Source organism: Sordaria macrospora, chromosome 3 (assembly GCF_033870435.1).
Source record: "Sordaria macrospora chromosome 3, complete sequence".
In the NCBI taxonomy this organism is placed as follows: Eukaryota; Fungi; Ascomycota; class Sordariomycetes; order Sordariales; family Sordariaceae; genus Sordaria; species Sordaria macrospora.
The window spans coordinates 4,209,839-4,227,538 of NC_089373.1; the positions used below are offsets into that span (position 1 = coordinate 4,209,839).

At 51.6% G+C, this 17,700-nt stretch overlaps 3 protein-coding genes and 2 non-coding genes across 5 annotated transcripts; 4 read left to right on the forward strand and 1 right to left on the reverse strand.

Moving 5' to 3' along the window:
- Positions 1-32: 32 nt before the first annotated feature.
- SMAC4_01067 (uncharacterized protein) lies at positions 33-1,935 on the forward strand (the record flags this gene model as incomplete). The annotated part of the gene is made up of 2 exons (XM_003350127.2): positions 33-646; positions 760-1,935. 2 exons carry the CDS (start codon positions 33-35, stop codon positions 1,595-1,597), a joined length of 1,452 nt encoding a protein of 483 aa, XP_003350175.1. The 3' UTR covers positions 1,598-1,935.
- A 22-nt stretch (positions 1,936-1,957) lies between these two features.
- SMAC4_01068 (uncharacterized protein) lies at positions 1,958-7,259 on the forward strand (the record flags this gene model as incomplete). Its single annotated transcript, XM_003350128.2, has 2 exons — positions 1,958-6,564; positions 6,635-7,259. Exons 1-2 carry the CDS (start codon positions 2,729-2,731, stop codon positions 7,257-7,259), a joined length of 4,461 nt encoding a protein of 1,486 aa, XP_003350176.1. The 5' UTR covers positions 1,958-2,728.
- Positions 7,260-9,263: 2,004 nt separating this feature from the next.
- Positions 9,264-9,355, forward strand: SMAC4_13518. Its single transcript has 2 exons — positions 9,264-9,299; positions 9,321-9,355. It is a non-coding gene; the product is annotated as a tRNA-Glu (tRNA).
- Positions 9,356-12,467: 3,112 nt separating this feature from the next.
- SMAC4_01069 (uncharacterized protein) lies at positions 12,468-15,048 on the forward strand. Its single transcript, XM_003350129.2, has 2 exons — positions 12,468-13,787; positions 13,849-15,048. The coding sequence occupies exons 1-2, from the start codon at positions 13,754-13,756 to the stop codon at positions 14,652-14,654; spliced, it is 840 nt and encodes a 279-aa protein (XP_003350177.1). The 5' UTR covers positions 12,468-13,753; the 3' UTR covers positions 14,655-15,048.
- A 2,520-nt stretch (positions 15,049-17,568) lies between these two features.
- SMAC4_13519 lies at positions 17,569-17,653 on the reverse strand. The gene is given in 2 exon segments: positions 17,569-17,604; positions 17,617-17,653. It is a non-coding gene; the product is annotated as a tRNA-Ala (tRNA).
- Positions 17,654-17,700: the final 47 nt, after the last annotated feature.

The window sequence follows — 17,700 nt, forward strand, 5'->3', positions numbered from 1 at the left end:
CCTGCGCCCGACCAAACTTCAATCAATCCGAAATGGGGATCCCATCTCCTCCACCATCAGCCGGTCTAACCCCCAGCACCTGGGGCAGCACCCAAGGCCAAACGGAACACCGAACCCCCCGACCCAGTCCATCCCCCGACACCCGCCCCCGCCGCACCTCCATCATAGCCCAGCTCCAAGCGCGGCGCACCTCGGGCTTTGTAGGATTCGCGGGGAAATGTCTCGCAATCCTCCTCATCCTTACCTTTCTCGGGACTGGTGCCTACGGCGGGATGTTTACGGGGTTCACTAATGGGTTCTTTGCTGCTCTTACCAAGATCAAGACCGGCGGCCCCTCGGCCGTCGCCGGTTATGAGTTGAAGCAGGTGTATACGAGGGTAGACGCGATTGATAAGATTTTGGTTACGCTGGTGACGTTTTTTGCTGCTTGGTTGGATGCTGGAGGGCCGGATATGGGAAAGGGGAAGTGGGAGGGGCCGTGGCTGGAGGGATTTCACTTGGTGAAGGGAGAAGAGGGGGGAAGGACGTGGGAGGTTGATGTGCCGCTCTGGGCGGCTCTGGTGCAGTTTGCGGGTGCTTGGGGGTTGGTGAGTGTGGAGGGATCGAGGAAAGGGAATAAGGGGGGGTTGGCGAGGGTGGTTGGTTGGTAAGTTGGGTGGTTTTTGCTTGTTTTTTTTTTGGCCCGGTTAATATTGGGGGTGAGGGTGAGGGTGGTGAAAGAGGACACGGACAAGGTTGACTAACAAACGGTTATCACAGGACTGGATTCTGGGGAATGGGTATGCAGTTACTGTCATACACCATTGCTGGCCCGATTTACTTTATCATTCATTTGTTCACATCACCTGTGGCAAGCGGCAGCGATGTCGATGCGTTGGTCGTCAACGCGGGGGATATGGCTCTGCTGCCGGCGTGCATCACGATGGCTTTCCTCGTTCCAGCCTTCATGATGGGGTTACCAAGCCCCCAGCTCATCCCGCAAGCTGAGCATCAGAACTGGATGGCTACCTGGCAGGTATTCCCCATTCTGCAGGCTAACTTGATGTTCTTCCTCAAGAGCTTGTTTGGTTCTTCCGGTGCTGGCTCAGAGGGGAACAGCAACAAGGTTATTGGGAGGAAAGCGGCCGGCGCAAGCCCAGTGTACAAGTTTACTATGACCCTCTGCGTGGTCGCTCAGTTGGGCTTCCTGACCATTGCGCTGACGCCGCCCACTGCGTTACCAGCAAGCTTGGCTGCCTCTTACCCGTGGCTTTCGGCGATATTGAAGGAAGTGAACATCGATTCGGGTATCCCTAGGGCGCTGTGGGATCCGCCGTCTCTGGACGTGTCGAGCTTGGAGAAGATCCGGATGGCGTGGTTGGGGCCGTTGGCGAAGCACTTTCTGCAGTGGGATGTTTACAGTGGTAACTTTGCGCTGCTCACTTGGGCTGTGTACCAGTATTGGGCGGCTGGAGTCGGTGGTGGAAAGCGATTCGGCAAGGCATTGGGATGGTTCGTGCTTGGAGGACCGGTCGCGACAGCGGCGTATCTTTTGTGGGAGAGAGATGAAGCGGTTGTTGCAAGAGATGATGATCGGGGAAGGAGGAGAAGTCGGTAAACGCTGGCTAAAGTGTTTGACTGGCACAGGATATACGCAGTTTCCCGACAGTGCGCCTCCTCCTAAGCGGCAGTTTAGGTTTCACGAGGCGGGAAACTTGGATCAGAGACCCGACCCAGCGGCGGGGGTCGTTGGCGACAAGGGGCATTTTTGTATCCGTCGTTTCTGTATAAATGCCGTGTCACGATTCACAGATTGGATTGTTCCCGAGGTTGTGTCGCCATAAGCACAAGATCTCCATTGACGAAATATTTCCCGCATTGGTGTTGACATCCACGGCGATGCTTCTCGACTTCTGTTATCAAGATAAGGTTATATAGAGTTGAGACCGGGGAAGTCGGACTCGGGACGGAAGCAAAGGACAAACTCCGAAATGTGGGGCGACGGGATTGTGGGTCCACCGGCGGTCCAGGTCGTCCGTTCATTGGCAGGGATCATCCTGTTGGCGCAGATTTCCCGTCTCCACTATCACGGAAGGAGCCACGAAAGCGACGGGAGGGACAAGGATCCGAAGCAGGATTCTGGATTCGATGTCGACAATCTTGGCGCCTTCCCTCTTTCTGCCTGGGCTGTCATCTTTATCCCACCTCTTGTTCTTTCCCTTCGTCATTCATTCCCAATCGTCAATTTCCGTCTGTTCCGGCAGAAACTCACCACCTTCCACCGCAACTAGTACCAGTCGCTCGCTTTCTTGCCGATTCCGTCGCTCGTTTCAGTCGCAATTCGATTTTCTTCCGATGCATTGATTTGATTGTTCAGTCTGATCTCGCCCCCGATTGAACCCCTTGACTTCAACACTTTCATCCGGGGCCGCTCTCCAGAGATTTTCTCGGGTTCCTCCCTGGGCCCGTGCAGCTCCACAGAAAAAGCCGGGAAGCTGACGACCATCACCGTAACGATTAACGATACAGGGGCACCCAAACGGCCAAAACCACCGATGATACACCGTAGCTGAGCCCCAGTAATGACCTGATCGTCCCGCCAATCCATCGAGTCGATGACCGTGACTTCTACAGTACACGTACCGCGTAGAGATATCCAACACATGCGCTGGCGCAACCTAATCACCACCCATTTCCATATCCCGACAAGCGACGCCATGAATGTCAGACCTCTTGGAGAAGCACCACCATGAGGAGCTTTACCAGGAGCACGGCCGACGAGGGAGGAGCCAGTGTCGAAAATGTTTCGTTGGAAAAGGGCAGCAACACCTTCAGTAAAGCCGCCATCCTATCGCCATTGCGCAAAACTGGCACCTCAGCAACAACAGTGACCAGGACTATCAAGGCCTCTACACAACAGCTGTATCAGAAATACATCCTCGAGCTCATCTTTCAAGAAAAGGAACTTCCGCCTTCCAAAGACGGCCGACATATCCCATTACGACCCCATCATGACACACCCCTGATCGACGAACGGCGAGGGAGCGCATACATACCAAACACGATTCGAACATCCCGATACACCGTATACGACTTCCTACCGAAGCAGCTATTCTTCCAGTTCTCGCGCCTGGCCAACTTCTACTTCCTCTGCGTCGGTGTGCCCCAAACTATTCCGGGGGTCAGTACCACCGGAAACTTTACCACTATTCTACCCCTGCTCTTTTTCGTCCTTCTTACCGTCGTCAAGGAGGGATACGATGACTGGAAACGCCATCGACTCGACAAGGTGGAAAATGCAAGAAGCGCGACCGTTCTCCGACCAATAGGTTATGTCGACAGTCGACAGGATTGGCGGACTGGGTTTGGACTACGGAGAGAAAAGGAGAAGGACACAGGGGCTGTGGACGAGGACATATCAGACTCGGGATACAAATGGTACGCCACCCAATGGAAGGATCTGAAAGTCGGCGATGTCATCAAGCTCTCCCGCGATGAGGATGTTCCTGCAGATATCGTCTTGTTGCACGCCGACGGCGAAAATGGTATGGCCTACATCGAAACGATGGCCCTAGACGGAGAGACGAATCTCAAGAACAAACACGTCTCCAAGGCTCTACAGCGTTGCAATACCATCCAAGGCATTGCCAACTGCCAGGCCGAGTTCGTAGTGGAGGATCCCAACCCAGATCTCTATCGATTCGACGGAAGAGTAACAGTGGACGGTGAAACGTTGCCGTTAACTTTGAATGAAGTGGTGTACAGAGGTTGCACGCTACGCAACACAACATGTGCCATCGGCATGGTCCTCAACACGGGAGAAGAGTGCAAACTCCGACGAAACGCCGACCGACACCCCAAGGCAAAGAAGCCGGCCATGGAAAAGATCGCTAACAAGATTGTCATCAGCCTTGTTGTGGTGGTTATTTCTCTTTCTGTCGGTTGCTCAATGGGCTATTTGATCTGGAAAGATGCCTACGAACGCAAGGCATGGTATCTGAAGCATCTGGGAGTGGAGTTCCAGAATATCATTATCGGCTTTTTCATCCAGTTTAACAACATCATCCCTTTAGCGCTATACATTAGTTTGGAGATTGTCAAACTCGGGCAGATGTGGATGCTCAATTCCGACCTGGAGATGTACGACAAAGTGTCTGATACACCGGCCAAGTGCAACACCAACACCATTCTCGAGAATTTGGGGCAGATCGGCTACGTGTTTTCAGACAAGACTGGAACTTTGACTGAAAATGTCATGAAGTTCCGAAAGATGAGCATTGCCGGAACGACATGGTTGCATGAGATGGATATTCTCAAGGAGCAGGAAGAACTAGGCCTCACTCAGACGAGAACCAAAGAGAAAGAGATGAGGGTTATGTTGGAACCGACCCCTGAATACGATGACGCGTTGGCAAAGACAACGACCGTCATGTCAGTTCGCTCGCCGAACCCGCGTCGGTCATCCTCACAGTGGCGGTCGACTGGTCGACCTGACCATGTCCAACCAGAGGTCACAACTGAGGACCTCCTTGAGTACATAAGATTACGTCCAAATGCCCCTTTCTCGAGAAGGGCAGTTCAGTATATACTTGCCATGGCCCTCTGCCACACCTGCTTGCCGGAAGTTAGAGACGGGGAGATTGAGTTCCAGGCCGCTTCACCGGATGAGCTTGCGCTTGTCAAGGCTGCTCAAGACCTTGGGTTTCTCGTGGTCCAGCGTTCCTCCCACAAAGTCACGCTCCGTATATCGCTCGGCGATGGCACAGAAATGGAGCGCACCTACCAGATCCTCGACGTTATTGAGTTTAGCAGCAAGCGAAAGCGCATGTCCATCATTGTCCGGTGCCCTGATGACAGGATATGGTTGATCACCAAGGGTGCCGACTCTGTCATTCTTCCACGGCTCAGGATGGCACAACTGGCAAAGCAAAAGGCCAACGAGGTCCGCAAAAGCTTGGAAGCCGAGCATGAAATGCAACGCAGGAGTGAGGCTCGAGAGCCACGCAACAGTTTTGGTGGCCGACCAAGTCTTACAATCCGCCGCAGCATTAATCTGGCGAGACAGAACAGCATCGCTGGACCTAGCAAGCGCCCAGTCAACAACCGCAGCAAGTCGTTTGAGGTGGGCAGAATGTCACTGTCTGCACCAGAAGATCGCCTCAGGCCCCATATCACCGTCCGCACAGCGTCCTATGATGTACCTTATGAGGACGCTGCCGTGGCCTCAGTGCCAGGCAGGTTCGCATTTCTTGACGATCCTTCCGTGTGCGATGAGGGTTCTATCTTCGCTCGGTGCTTCAAACACATCGACGATTTTGCAACCGAGGGCCTTCGAACCCTTCTTTTTGCAGGTCGGTTTTTGTCTGAGTCCGAGTACAAGACATGGAAGAAACTATACCACGACGCAGAGACGAGTCTAGTCGATCGTCAAGAGCGCATCGAAGCGGCTGGCGAAGTAGTCGAGCAGACGCTGGACCTCATCGGTGCCACGGCTATTGAAGACAAACTTCAGAAGGGTGTCCCGGAGACGATCGAGCGTCTTCGACGAGCTAACATTAAGATCTGGATGCTTACTGGCGACAAGCGCGAAACGGCCATCAACATCGCCCACTCGGCTCGCCTTTGCCGTCCTACTTCCGATATCTATATCCTCGACGCCACGAAAGGAAACCTAGAAGGCCAACTGATGGACATCGTCGACGAGTTGAACATCCGGGCCGAAACCATGCATACTGCAATTCCCAACCACACCGTGGTAGTAATCGACGGTCACACTCTTGCTGCTCTCGATGAGCCAGAAACTCACGGCAACGCCAAAGAACTCTTCTACAACCTCATCCCGACGATCGACTCCGTCATCTGCTGCCGCGCCTCTCCTGCCCAAAAAGCCTTGCTCGTCACCGCCATCCGCAACCACTCCCATCAACCGCTTACCCCCAAAAAGAAAGGCTTTCTCTCCTACATCGTCACACCTAAACGAACATCACCCCTGACTCTCGCCATAGGCGATGGTGCTAATGACCTAGCTATGCTCTCGGCCGCCCACGTCGGCGTAGGCATCTCGGGTCGGGAAGGGTTGCAAGCCGCTCGAGTTGCCGATTATGCCATTGCACAGTTCCGCTTCCTCTCCCGCCTACTGTTGGTACACGGAAGATGGAATTACGCTCGCACCGCCAAGTTCATCGTCGCCACCTTCTGGAAGGAAATGTTCTTCTATCTGCCTACCGAGCTGTACCAACAGTACACCGGATACACAGGCACCAGTCTTTACGAATCATGGAGTCTAACGGTGCTGAACACTCTCTTCACCAGTTTGTGCGTGATTGTCCCCGGAGTGTGGGAACAGGATCTGAGCGCGGAGACACTGATGGCTGTGCCGGAGCTGTACGTCTGGGGCCAGAGGGACGGCGGGTTGAATCTGAGGCAGTATCTGGGGTGGATGGTGGCGGCTGTTGCACAGGGTGTGGTGGTCTGGTGGGTGTGTTGGGAACTCTACGGTGGGATTGCGGTGAAGGATAATGGTCTGTTTGCTGTGGGCAATTTGGTCTTTACGGTCGCCATTGTGTGGACTAACTTGAAGTTGCTGTACGTTCTTTCCTCCTCGTCCTTTCACCCTTTACTTTGAACACGACACTAACATGTCAACCAATGACAGCATCATTGACACCCATTACAAGACGGGCATAACCCTCGGTGCATTCGGCATCACCTTCGGAGGCTGGTGGATTTGGCAAATCTTCCTCGCCGGCGCTTACGCCCCGGGTGTCTGGCCCTACGCGGTCCGCGGTGGCTTCTTTTCCTCTTTCGGCCCCGATCCAGCATGGTGGGGTGCTTTCTTTGCGGCCGTTGGCCTGCTCACCGCTGTCGAACTCGGTTACCAATCCATCAAGCGGAACATGATCGTATCCGGGCTATGGAGGCTGGGATGGAGGAAATGGATGCAGTGGGAGACATGGAAAGGGCTCCTTGCACTCGGGAGAGGCGGGGCAGCGAGGGGATCGGGGCCCATGTGGGCTTGGGATGAAGCGGGTGGTGAGGGCAGGAATGTGGAGGAGTGGGATGTGGAGCTTTGGCAGGCCCTGGAGAAGGAGCAGACCGTTAGAGACACCTTAAAGGGGATGAGTAGGGTTGGGCATGAGGGTGATGGCCCCGAGCCTGATGAAGAAATATCGGAGGAAGAGGGCGATAAGGAGAAGAACAGGGAGGAGAGCCCAGTGACAGACTGCGAGAGACAGGAAGGGTCAGGCGTGGTGGTGGAGAGTGTGCAGATCTCGAAGTAGGATTTCGAGGTTGGGCCCTCTCTGTGCATCTGCGTTGGAAGAGTGGGGAAACAGTTTGGTTTTTGGATTTCCGATTTCTCTTGGATTCATACGCATCGAGATACCCTTTCGTACATATACAGCTTTTTTTTTTTTTACTTTATCTTCATTTTGCACTTGAAACACCATCAACTTTCCAACATCCAACATCGTGGGCATTGACGGCGAGGTTGTCCGGAAATATCCGTCTGCCAATCTCCCTTCATGGATCCTGATGGCCATTGGACACAATACGGATACGCTATGGTACGAACCAACAAAATGACGATGACAAAAGGTAGGAACAAGCAACGCTAAGGCAGGTACAGACTGCCAGTGACACCCAACCCAACGAGGAAGGAAGGGATGGATGCTCACTGGCAACCACAACCCAAAGTGCAGCCAGCTAACCAACAACCGAGTCTCTCGAAAGGCACCTGCTAAGGTAAGTTGTCAAACAAGAGTCTTATCACGCCTAGCAGAAAATCCTCATTTAACTAATGCAGAGTCCTTCATAGTCAGTTCTCGGTCTTATTAGCCCGAACATGGTACGATCCAACATCGAGATAGCAGATACCCAGGTGGATATGTAGCAGAAAGCACGCTACTGTACTGTACTTGCTTTCTACAGTTGACATGCCATTCAGTTACTTCCATGTCCAGCGGAATACTCAACTGGAGACACAATCGTCCAGCGTCCATGCCCAAAGCCCTCACCAGTCTCACGCTAGGTAAAGTTAATAATGCCAGACACAACGAGGCACCATGGAAGCAAGGCATTTTCCTTAGCACCCAGTTCCCAGTTCTCAGTTGCTACGTCCGCCGAACGAACCACCAACGCTGTTCGTTCCGCGTAGTGTACAAACCAAGGCTCCATTTAACCAAGCAGTGAGTGGTGTCTGTTACAACCGCGGGTACCACCATAATGATTTCAGAAATTCCGTTTTCAGGATCTGACGGGATTTGACGGAATCTACCAGTTATAAGCAAATCGAGCACCGCATTCTCTCTCTCGAGCCGGATAGGTATTTATTTCCATGATGTTTAACCCTCAGTGGTGGTTTTCTCGAAGCCTGGGACCTGCCTGCTATGCTCTGATCTGGTCTCTTGCCAGTCAATCAGTATTCAGTGGCTGGGATCCAGCCAGGCTTCTGCCAGATTCCGCAAAACGGACTTTCCCAAATTATGCGGTACAGAACATTGTAAATAGGAACGGTGGTGGTTTGTGTGCAATGTACTTACCTACCTGCATAGGTATGTGCCTGGGCGCCTTGACTAGGACTGCGACTGCGACTGTCACCGTGACCGTGACCGTGACCGTGACTGGAACCAGGGACGGAGAAAAGTTGTCCTTAAACCAGAGTTTTCCCCTTTTTCAACATTGGAACACCCACAAGGAAACTGTGGGTTAACTCTCGCGTTGGTAGCTGACTGGTTTCCAGTGTGTCAGCCTGTTAGCCTGTCAGTTAGCCCGTTAGTGGGTCAGTCAATTAAAACCCATCAGTCAGTCAGTCAGCCCGTCCGATCCGGCACCGGGTAGGTGGACAAAGGGTGAAACCATCGAGGACCGGTGTCATTTCGAATACGACCACAATGCCAACTTTGGTCTTAGCGGTTAGTTTAGTACTTGGCAGGCGGCCGCTGGATAAATACATTACAGTAGATGGCGAGTAGAGACAACTGCAGTTGGGTCAGCTTGTCCACAGCCTGTTGGTCGAGTGTGCGTTGAAGGTTTGGTTTCGGCTGTTAATGTAGCTGTCCGTTGGTAGTGACTTCCTTCGTGACTTTGCCTGAACAATGACAAGAGTAAAAGACCGGCTTTCAATAGAGAAATGTGTCAATGAGGCCTCTTACCAGCGGAGTGTTCTGTAAGGAGGGGGATTCGGGTGTTGTCCAAATGGCAGTCAGCAGGGCTGAACAGGCACCACACTTATAATAAGATACTGTTAGTGCACCATCAACAACAATCGGACCTTATCCGTTCAATCGGGTATGGTGTAGCGGTAACATCGTTGACTCTCACTTCTTAGGAGTGACTGCTCTCTCAACAGCCCCGGGTTCGACTCCCGGTATCCGAGTCTCAAACATCATTTTTTTCTTTCCTGTTTTTTTTCTTCTTTTTGATGTCATTTCGGTTTACATTGATGATCTTCGTGTTTGTTTTCCCTTTTTTGTTGTTTCTGTCTCTGATCATGTTTCTGAGTTGTATTGGTTGGTCCATGTCAATTTCTGATAGACAACGGAACGACACTTCGTTGGGGCTTCTGCCAACAACACCAACAAAGACAAAGACAACGCCAAAAACTTGTTGATAGTCCCTTGTAGCACCGAATTCTTTTGAAAAGAGTTCGCAGGGGTTTTAAACCGCCGCAGTCTCAAAACAATTGTAACCAACACCCTACCATCACCTCTTCTCGGCACGTCTCAGTCGGTCTTGACTGGGTGAGATTCGGAAACAGGAAACCCATTCGCTTGAAACCCTCGAAAAGCTTACCAAAGTTACATCGTGAACAGCGCGTGGTAGGCAGGGTTGGTTAGTATGGCCATTGAGAGCGCGGTAAAAAAAAAACAGAGGGCGAGATGACCTCTGGGCATTTGCTTGTTTCTCTGAGGAGAGCTAGGCCAACACGAACGATGGAGTTTTGTCGGCTTGTGTTACCTGTGGAGATGTACTCTTTTTCCAACCGTTCCGTTGGTCCTCTTTCATCATCACATGGTCACGATGTTCTCCATGGCTCCAACTCGTAAACACTCACGGCACTTGCTGTCCACTGAGTGCATCCATTTATCGTACAGTTTGTACATCGTATTCGCCAAGTCTGTCTGCATGTTGTAGCATGGTTCCGCTTAGCGAGAGGCTTTGTTCCTACGTCCGCCCCAATTTGTCTCGATGGTCTGTATGCACGGTTCTCGATAGCGTAAAGCGAGTATTGTAACGATTCCGTGGAGTTGTGTTTTGGTCATGTTGGCTGTCTTTCTTTCATAATAATGATGGTGTATGGTGATGAAAGATTAGGTATTCAGAAGAATCCCTATCCGGAACCCCTACGTAGGCAGCAAAATCACACCTCTGGGCATGATGCTTAATTTCCCCTTCATGCTGTTGGTTCCAGGCCTCCCTACCTATGTTGAGCCAATTTTTGTACCCTAAATGGGCTTGAGTGGCAGCTACGAGCTTGTATCAGGCATGTGACCAAAGCTCCTGGGCGTTCTTTCCGGCGGACTGTTTGTGGGTGGACGTAGGGGGGCACGTTGTTGTGAAAGATCGTGTTCGACTGGTGGGTGCCATCTGACTACATACGGGAACCGACATGGGTTGATTGAGATCTGTGTAACGTACATTGAGCTGTCAAACTCTGAGGTGATGTGGTGATCGAGCTGCCCAGCCTTGTAGGTACAACGGATGCATCGAAGGTCAAGAGGGTCAGGTAGGAGAAAGCTGGATATTATCTTAGCGGCGGCGAGTATGCTCTCGAACCAGTTCTGGAAGGCTTGGAAGGGGATTCTGGACATTTTCGTGAAAGATTTTCAAAGCTATTGCCATCGAGCAGTAGTAAGGGCCGAGATGCTGATGGGGTACCGGGCGGTCGGCTCCTTGAAGCTTGTTGAGAGGGTCAAGGCCATGGGCGAGATGCCGACCACCCCACTAGCACATGGCTCTCAGACAGGCGAGACGTCCCGGATCATCGGACGACAACGGGGAGAAACTGGAGGGCTAACTGATGATTCTGATTGGACGGCTGAACGAGGGCACTTTCACTGGGCGCGTTGCGATGTCGCGATAGCATCGTCTTCCAATAGGTAGCGACCTCAACCCCTGAGGTGGTGCTGATGGTTAATGAAAGTCCGGTACCAAAGATTTTCCGGGCCGAAAGACAACAATGAGTTGAGATATAATGACGGGAATACGAGCTGTTTGTTGTGCTGGCATGGTGAAAAGTCAGTCGCACCCTCGTCGGCATCGTGTCTGGCTCTCTGACGCCGTGCTGGATACCTTGGAGGCGCAGCCCCGCTGCGTAGGGCTAGAAGGGCCCCTAAGTTTACAGTAGCAGAAGCACTGTGTACCCTGGCGGATCTGAGCAGCTCATTGAAGCTGATGCCTACGGTTGGCGTCCAGATTGGGAGTTAGTCGGGGTCGGTGTGGGAAGACCAGCAGGTAAGGAACTGGAATAAGGTTGACGGGTTGGATTCCCTTGGTAAAATTGGGAGCAATAGAGTCGTGAAAGCTTCCAATGAACGAGTGAAAAGAAGGAGAAAGGAAATGATGAGCACCTCACTCGGCACTGTTCATGTGCCGCGGCGTAGATTATCCGGACGCTGGTTGGTCGGTTATTCCAATCAAGCATTCTGCGCGCTGCAGCCACAAAGCCAGATTGACGGCCGGAGGTGTCAAATGAAAGTGCATGCATCGGTTGGGTGCTGTTGAGGTTGACCGCTGGGGAAGCTGCGAGCCTGTGCCAGACCGGCGCGCAACAAACGGTAGCAGCAAGTAACAAAAGGCGGCAAGGCGGGACCTGCAAGCACCTCGCTTTGTCGCTGACTTCAGTTGGCTGAGCGGTCTAGAACAACATCACCATCTCAACCTTGATTGATCCCTTTGGACCCTTTGCAGATCCGATGAGCCAACTGACGAAATGCCGAAGACGGAACGATGTCGAAAGGTTAATCAATGACGGTTGCAGTGGTGGGGATCAGATGCGCATCGTCGCTATTAACTGGCAAAAACTGAGGGATCACCGCGTTATGATGCAACTCTCGTTGAAGCACAAGCTGTGTGGCGAGTGGCACGTCATAAAGCTTCTTTTATTCGGATTTTCAGGCACAACGCGGCACAGGATCGACCAGACCAAACAACTCAACCACTGTATGACGGGCCAAAACGGGGTGTGGGCTCCTGTTAAGCTTCCGGCTTGTCGATGTTAAGAAGCTCTGGGGGATCCTCACCTAAAACGCACTCGGTTCCTTTCCCACGCTAGCGAATACTACAGCCGGCGCTATTGCTTACTATCAAGACGTAGCACGGCCCGTAACCAGGAAGCCCCAGGAATGAGCGCTCCGAGTCTGGACTGTTGTCTATTTGGTTACCAGGGGCGCTTCTGTTCATCCTGCCAAGACCCCATCTCATCCCTCCTCCCATCTTCCGATCTCCCTGGTCTCACTCCCTCGTTTCTCTTCCTTTGGCTTCATCCTTTGTTTCGACCGCGGCGCCCGTTGTTACACATCGTGACTTCCTGAGTGGGGAAGTCTGTGGGCTCCATCGGGCAGACACGAGAAAATGTCAAGCTTCAATTCAAATGTCGCGCTCGCGAGGTCAGCACCTCCATGCTCACCACACACAATGAACCTCAACACCACGTTCCCGCTTAGCACAATTTCCATTTCCTCCACCATGTCACTCTGCGGCCGCTCTCTTGTGCCCTCTCAATGGTACGAAATGGTTTGCTTGAGCGCACCTTGAAAGAATACATACTGTAGGTACACCCTTCTCAGCTTTCTCTCCCTAGCTCAGGTGCCTAGCAACCGCCGCTTCTCCGGAATTGGGTCTGGATCCCGGTCTAGTCCCGTTGTGTCAGCAACTGTCAACACACTAGCTACTGCGGCCATTGCTCATGGGACATGGGACATTGGACGGTATCATGGCCGGGGTTTTTCTCTCTCACGGTCTGATCCCCTCATCCCAGACTCACAGGTTGTGACCACGCACGGTACTAGGCACCTGCGTTGGTGATGGGCTGGATGGTCCTCTTTTCTCAGGTTTTTCACCTTCTTTTTTTCTTCCCTTACCCGCTTTTTCTAACACGGACGCACTGTACGTGACATAACACCATCATGGCCGCCACAGTCATCACTAGCTCTGTCTAACCAAGATGAGGTGACAACGGATCAAGGCTGATCGGGCAAAACCATCGTGAGGTTTCCCGTCCCCGGTCCCCATCAACTCGGCCTTCCCTCCTGCTTCCCAATATATCCTACCGTCTCCCTGTGTCGCTTTGTTCGGGCCCCTTCAACCTCTACTTCGAGTGAACGTTACCCAACCCTCCACTTCACCCTCCCCCATAGTATCACATACCGTCCCGGTGATACGACCCGGGCGTGGTCTGACTTTAGCCTGTCCGTCCCCAGCATCACAGATCCTCCGATACCTGACTGCTCAAGAACACCCGACTTGTTCAGTCACACAGCAATATCAACTACAAGTGTTACCGGTATTCATCCGGACCGTGGATCGGTTTCTCCTCACCTCGACCACGACCCATCCCTTGTTTGGTGCCTGACAGTCGCCTTTGTCTCCAACTCTTTGTTGACGGATCAGCCGGGATATCAAAGAGACGACACGACTTCGATTTCGGGAGGCCATTTACATCCCCTAGTCCCCGAGTCCAACGGCTGGACATTGGCGCCAATACATATCTCGACGACATTATACGAGTAGCAACTCAAACCACGTCGATCACTCTCACTCCCCAAAGCTCAGCATGATTATCCCATCATTGAAGACCCTTTTGATGGGTGAGTGTCTCCATCCCCTCCAAGTCTGTCATGAGCCATCCCACTGATATTCTATTTTCAGCCTTGGCCACCCCCTTGGCTAACCAGGGCATAACAACCGACAACGTTGGCAATGGCGGCAAGACGGTTGCTGCCCTCAGCAACGGGGTTGCCCTTCGCATCATGCCCCTTGGTGCCTCCATCACATACGGCCAGGCATCTACCGACGGCAACGGCTACCGTAGTTCTCTGCGTGATGCCATCGCCAAGCTCGGTAACCAAGTGAACATGGTTGGTTCGCGTCAGCACGGAAGCATGAAGGACAACGAAGTTGAGGGCTGGCCGGGTTACAAGATCCACGAGGTCCACGCAAAAGCCCGCACCGCGGTACCCGCCTACAAGCCCAACGTGGTCCTCATCAACGCCGGCACCAACGACGCAACAGGGAACGTCAACCTTTCCACGGCAGGCGATAAGATGGGCGCCATGATTGACGAAGTCTTCGCCGCCAGCCCGCGCGCCGTGGTTATCCTTAGCACGCTCATAATCAACACAGTACCCGCTACCGAGGCGCGCGTTGCGATCATCAACGACCAGTTCAGGGGGTTGGCGAAGCGGATGAGGGACGCCGGCAAGCGAGTGATTCTAGTGGACATGCACGACGCCTCCAAGGGGCCGATCCCATCCGACATGTTCGATACCACCCACCCTACCGACGTCGGGTATCGCAAGATGGCCAACATCTGGTACCAGGGTATCGTGGAGGCTAGCAGCCTCAAATGGATTCAGGCGCCCGAACCCGTTGGCAGCGTGCCGGATAGCGGAGTGGCTATGGCGACGGAGGTGAAGAAGAAGGTTGGGAAGCGCGTGGAGGTGTTTGAGGCGTGACACCATCACTCCCGAAGGGAAAGAAAAGGAAATAAAAAGGACGAGAAACCCATATTCGAATGGGGCAGGTTTGCATGGCTGGCGGAGCCTGGTGTTACGGAGCGATTCCTTCGCGATTCTTCTTTGTTCATGTTTTATGGTTTTGACGTTATACCCCTTTTGTGTTTTGTTCTCGGCGCAGGCGGGATGAATAGCGGGCCTTTTGGGATGGCTTGGTGTTGACAGCGACAAGAGGGAATATAAAATGGAGGATGCTTGTTTTTGGAGATAATGGCGTTTCTGGATGACTTGATGGATGAGTTTCAGTATTATATATATATATATATATGACAAGGAAAAGAGCGAACGATAGAAGAAGATTACACACTACCTCGTTTGCCTCCGTCGAAGGTGATGTGAAAGTGAGGTGCAATAATACCATCTGAGGATCCATCGTTGCGACTCTCCCGTGAAGTTCTTGAGGGTCGAGCCCCAACCTAATGACCTTCTCACATCTCAACGTTGGTTGTGTCAGAGATTCCCGGGAAGTCCATAGCCGTGCTGCGAGGCTCTTAGGAAGGCTCGATGCTCTCCATCGCTCCTTCCTCTATACCCTCCGATCGCCAGTCTGGGCAAGGTGCGCCTCGAAGGTCTGGTTTGCAACTTCCTAAACAAATAATGCCGTCATCCGGTTCATACTGAGCCCAACAAGAGCATCAAACTCCGTCTACCGAATGAATATCGCAAGGAACCCGACGCTCGCCAAAAAGTTCCGAGTCCAGGCAGCGGGGCTGGATCAATTCCATGGTGCCGTCTAACACTCGCAAATTTGGCGTTTTTGCTTCGCTGTCTTCTGACAAACATCGCATTAGACGCAATTGGTGTATCTGGAGTTGTAAGCGTGATGATGTTTCCCGATCGTTCTGCATGGGAAAGGCCGTTCGATGTAGTTAAGTTTGGTTTGATTGGTAGCGGTGAAGATCCGCGATTCGTAACCCGTGATCTCGTCCCGATGCGAGGATTACGGAAAGCGCATGTAGTTGCGGTCCATGTGTGTTGATCAAGAGAAATGCGTGTAGATTAGGAATGTCGTAGATGGCAAGACGAAAGTTTTTGCTAGAAAAAGAAAAGAGAAAGGGAGAGTCGTTCAGCTCACCTTTAAGCTTTTTACAGAGAGAAACGAAATAAGAATCAAAAATCTCAAGCTTTTGCAACCTGGAAAGCCATGTGCCATGTGCCGTTTAAGTGTACTTTTTACCATGTGTGCGTCACTTTGCATCGATACCGTTCGATACCGTTCGATTGGCTGGGTCGGGATCTTTTTTTGATGTGTAGTGTAGGTACATATGAGGTAGTGTAGGAGTCGGAAAGCTTGGTGGTGTCTTGGTACTATCTTGACTTCCATTGCGAGGTGCTTCGCTCCGTGCCAGCATCCGATATCCGATATCCGATATCCGATGCGATCCGCTCGTGCCGGTCTAGACTACCTATTGGAAACCTTCTCAGAAACATGGATCTTTTACTGTATGAAGCTCCCTCTACCGATAGTGTGGTTATTCGGGTCTTTTTTTCTTTTGAAAGGATGTAGCCGTCTTAGCTTTTGTTTTGTTTGTTGGATGACTGACCGACTACCTACTCAACTACGTACCTGCTATGTTTGAGTGCACGGGGCATACATGACTGTTCCCGTCAAGGAATAATAAGAAGAAAAAAACCGAACATTGAACGCTGGGAGACCCAACTGTTGCAGCTCTCAATATTGTCTCAAGACTCATACCGTATATGTACTAGCAATGTGTATCAAGCTCACTGATGTTCCATTAAAAAGAATGGTCTCCGTGATGTCGATGATGGGGAGTACTCTAGCGCTGTCAACTTCCCTACCTCTACATTTATTTAAGTCACAACCAGCTACGATCTTTCACCGAAGGAATTGAAGTCAAAATAAACCAGCTGAAAGAAAGTGAGTGTGTGAGACTGTCATGTGGCAAGCCCCTACCTACCCACTCGCGACCACGATCACTGATACACTACTCAAGGTACACTCCACAAGACATCGAGTCGTGAAACGTACCACAGCCGGATTCCAGTCACCCAAGACTTCTTTCCATTTTCGTCTTTCCTTCCAGTCACTTACCATCAAAGTTAAGTCATACCGACTTTTTCTTCTTCTTCTTCTTCTTCTTCTTCTTCTTCTTCTTCTTCTTCTTCTTCTTCTTCTTCTTTTTCTTCTTCTTCTTCTCGACGCACATGTCCTGGTATCGTATCGCCCACCTCACACTGATGACACGCCTTGTATACATAGGTAGGTAGCTCTTCTTCCCCTCCTTGACCGTCCGGTCAAACCCTGGACCCTCTATTTAGAGGTACTTTGGTACAAAGGGATCCCCCTCTGTTGTACTCCCGGAATAAGGTAGGGGGGAATTGAAACCATGTTATCTAAGAATGAGGAGTGAGCAAGGGCAAAGTGCATTCATTCTAAAAAGACTCTACGTAAGAGACAAAGCATGGAGAACTTGAATGGTGACACAAACACCTATCTATGGTAGGAGGCGTTTGGGCACACATGATGGTTCGAGTTGTTGGTTATTAAAACACACAGCCAAACTTTCGTTCACGTGTCTAGATGAATGAAAACGCGGGAAATAGTCTGTCATTTGAGGCTACAAACATACCTTAATTTGAAGACAACTAAACTGATGTGAAAACTCAACATCGAGTCATCGACACACTCGTCCACGGTACTGAAACTAGTAGGTGGGTCATTCCTGAGTTCACATGGCATAGAACGGGAACCTTACGTACGTATAACAACTGCCTCTCTCAAAAAGTCATGATCACGCCGCGCATCAAGAACCAAAAGAAAGAAAGGAAAGGAGAAAAAGAAGACAAGAGAGAAGTATCATGAACTATGATAACACCAAAAAAGGAAACTTGGACGAGCTGGGAATCGAACCCAGGACCTTTCGCATACAGATCAGTATGCTAAGCGAACGCTCTACCAACTGAGCCACACGCCCGTGAACTGAAAGTGGCGGCGACGGATGGAGCTTATGAGGCAAACTGA

Bases quoted from the DNA above. Each gene is read 5' to 3' on its own strand.
- SMAC4_01069 (XM_003350129.2), top strand. From the start codon at position 13,754: ATGATTATCCCATCATTGAAGACCCTTTTGATGG. The intron at 13,788-13,848 runs GTGAGTGTCTCC...TTCTATTTTCAG, and splicing joins ATTGAAGACCCTTTTGATGG to CCTTGGCCACCCCCTTGGCT.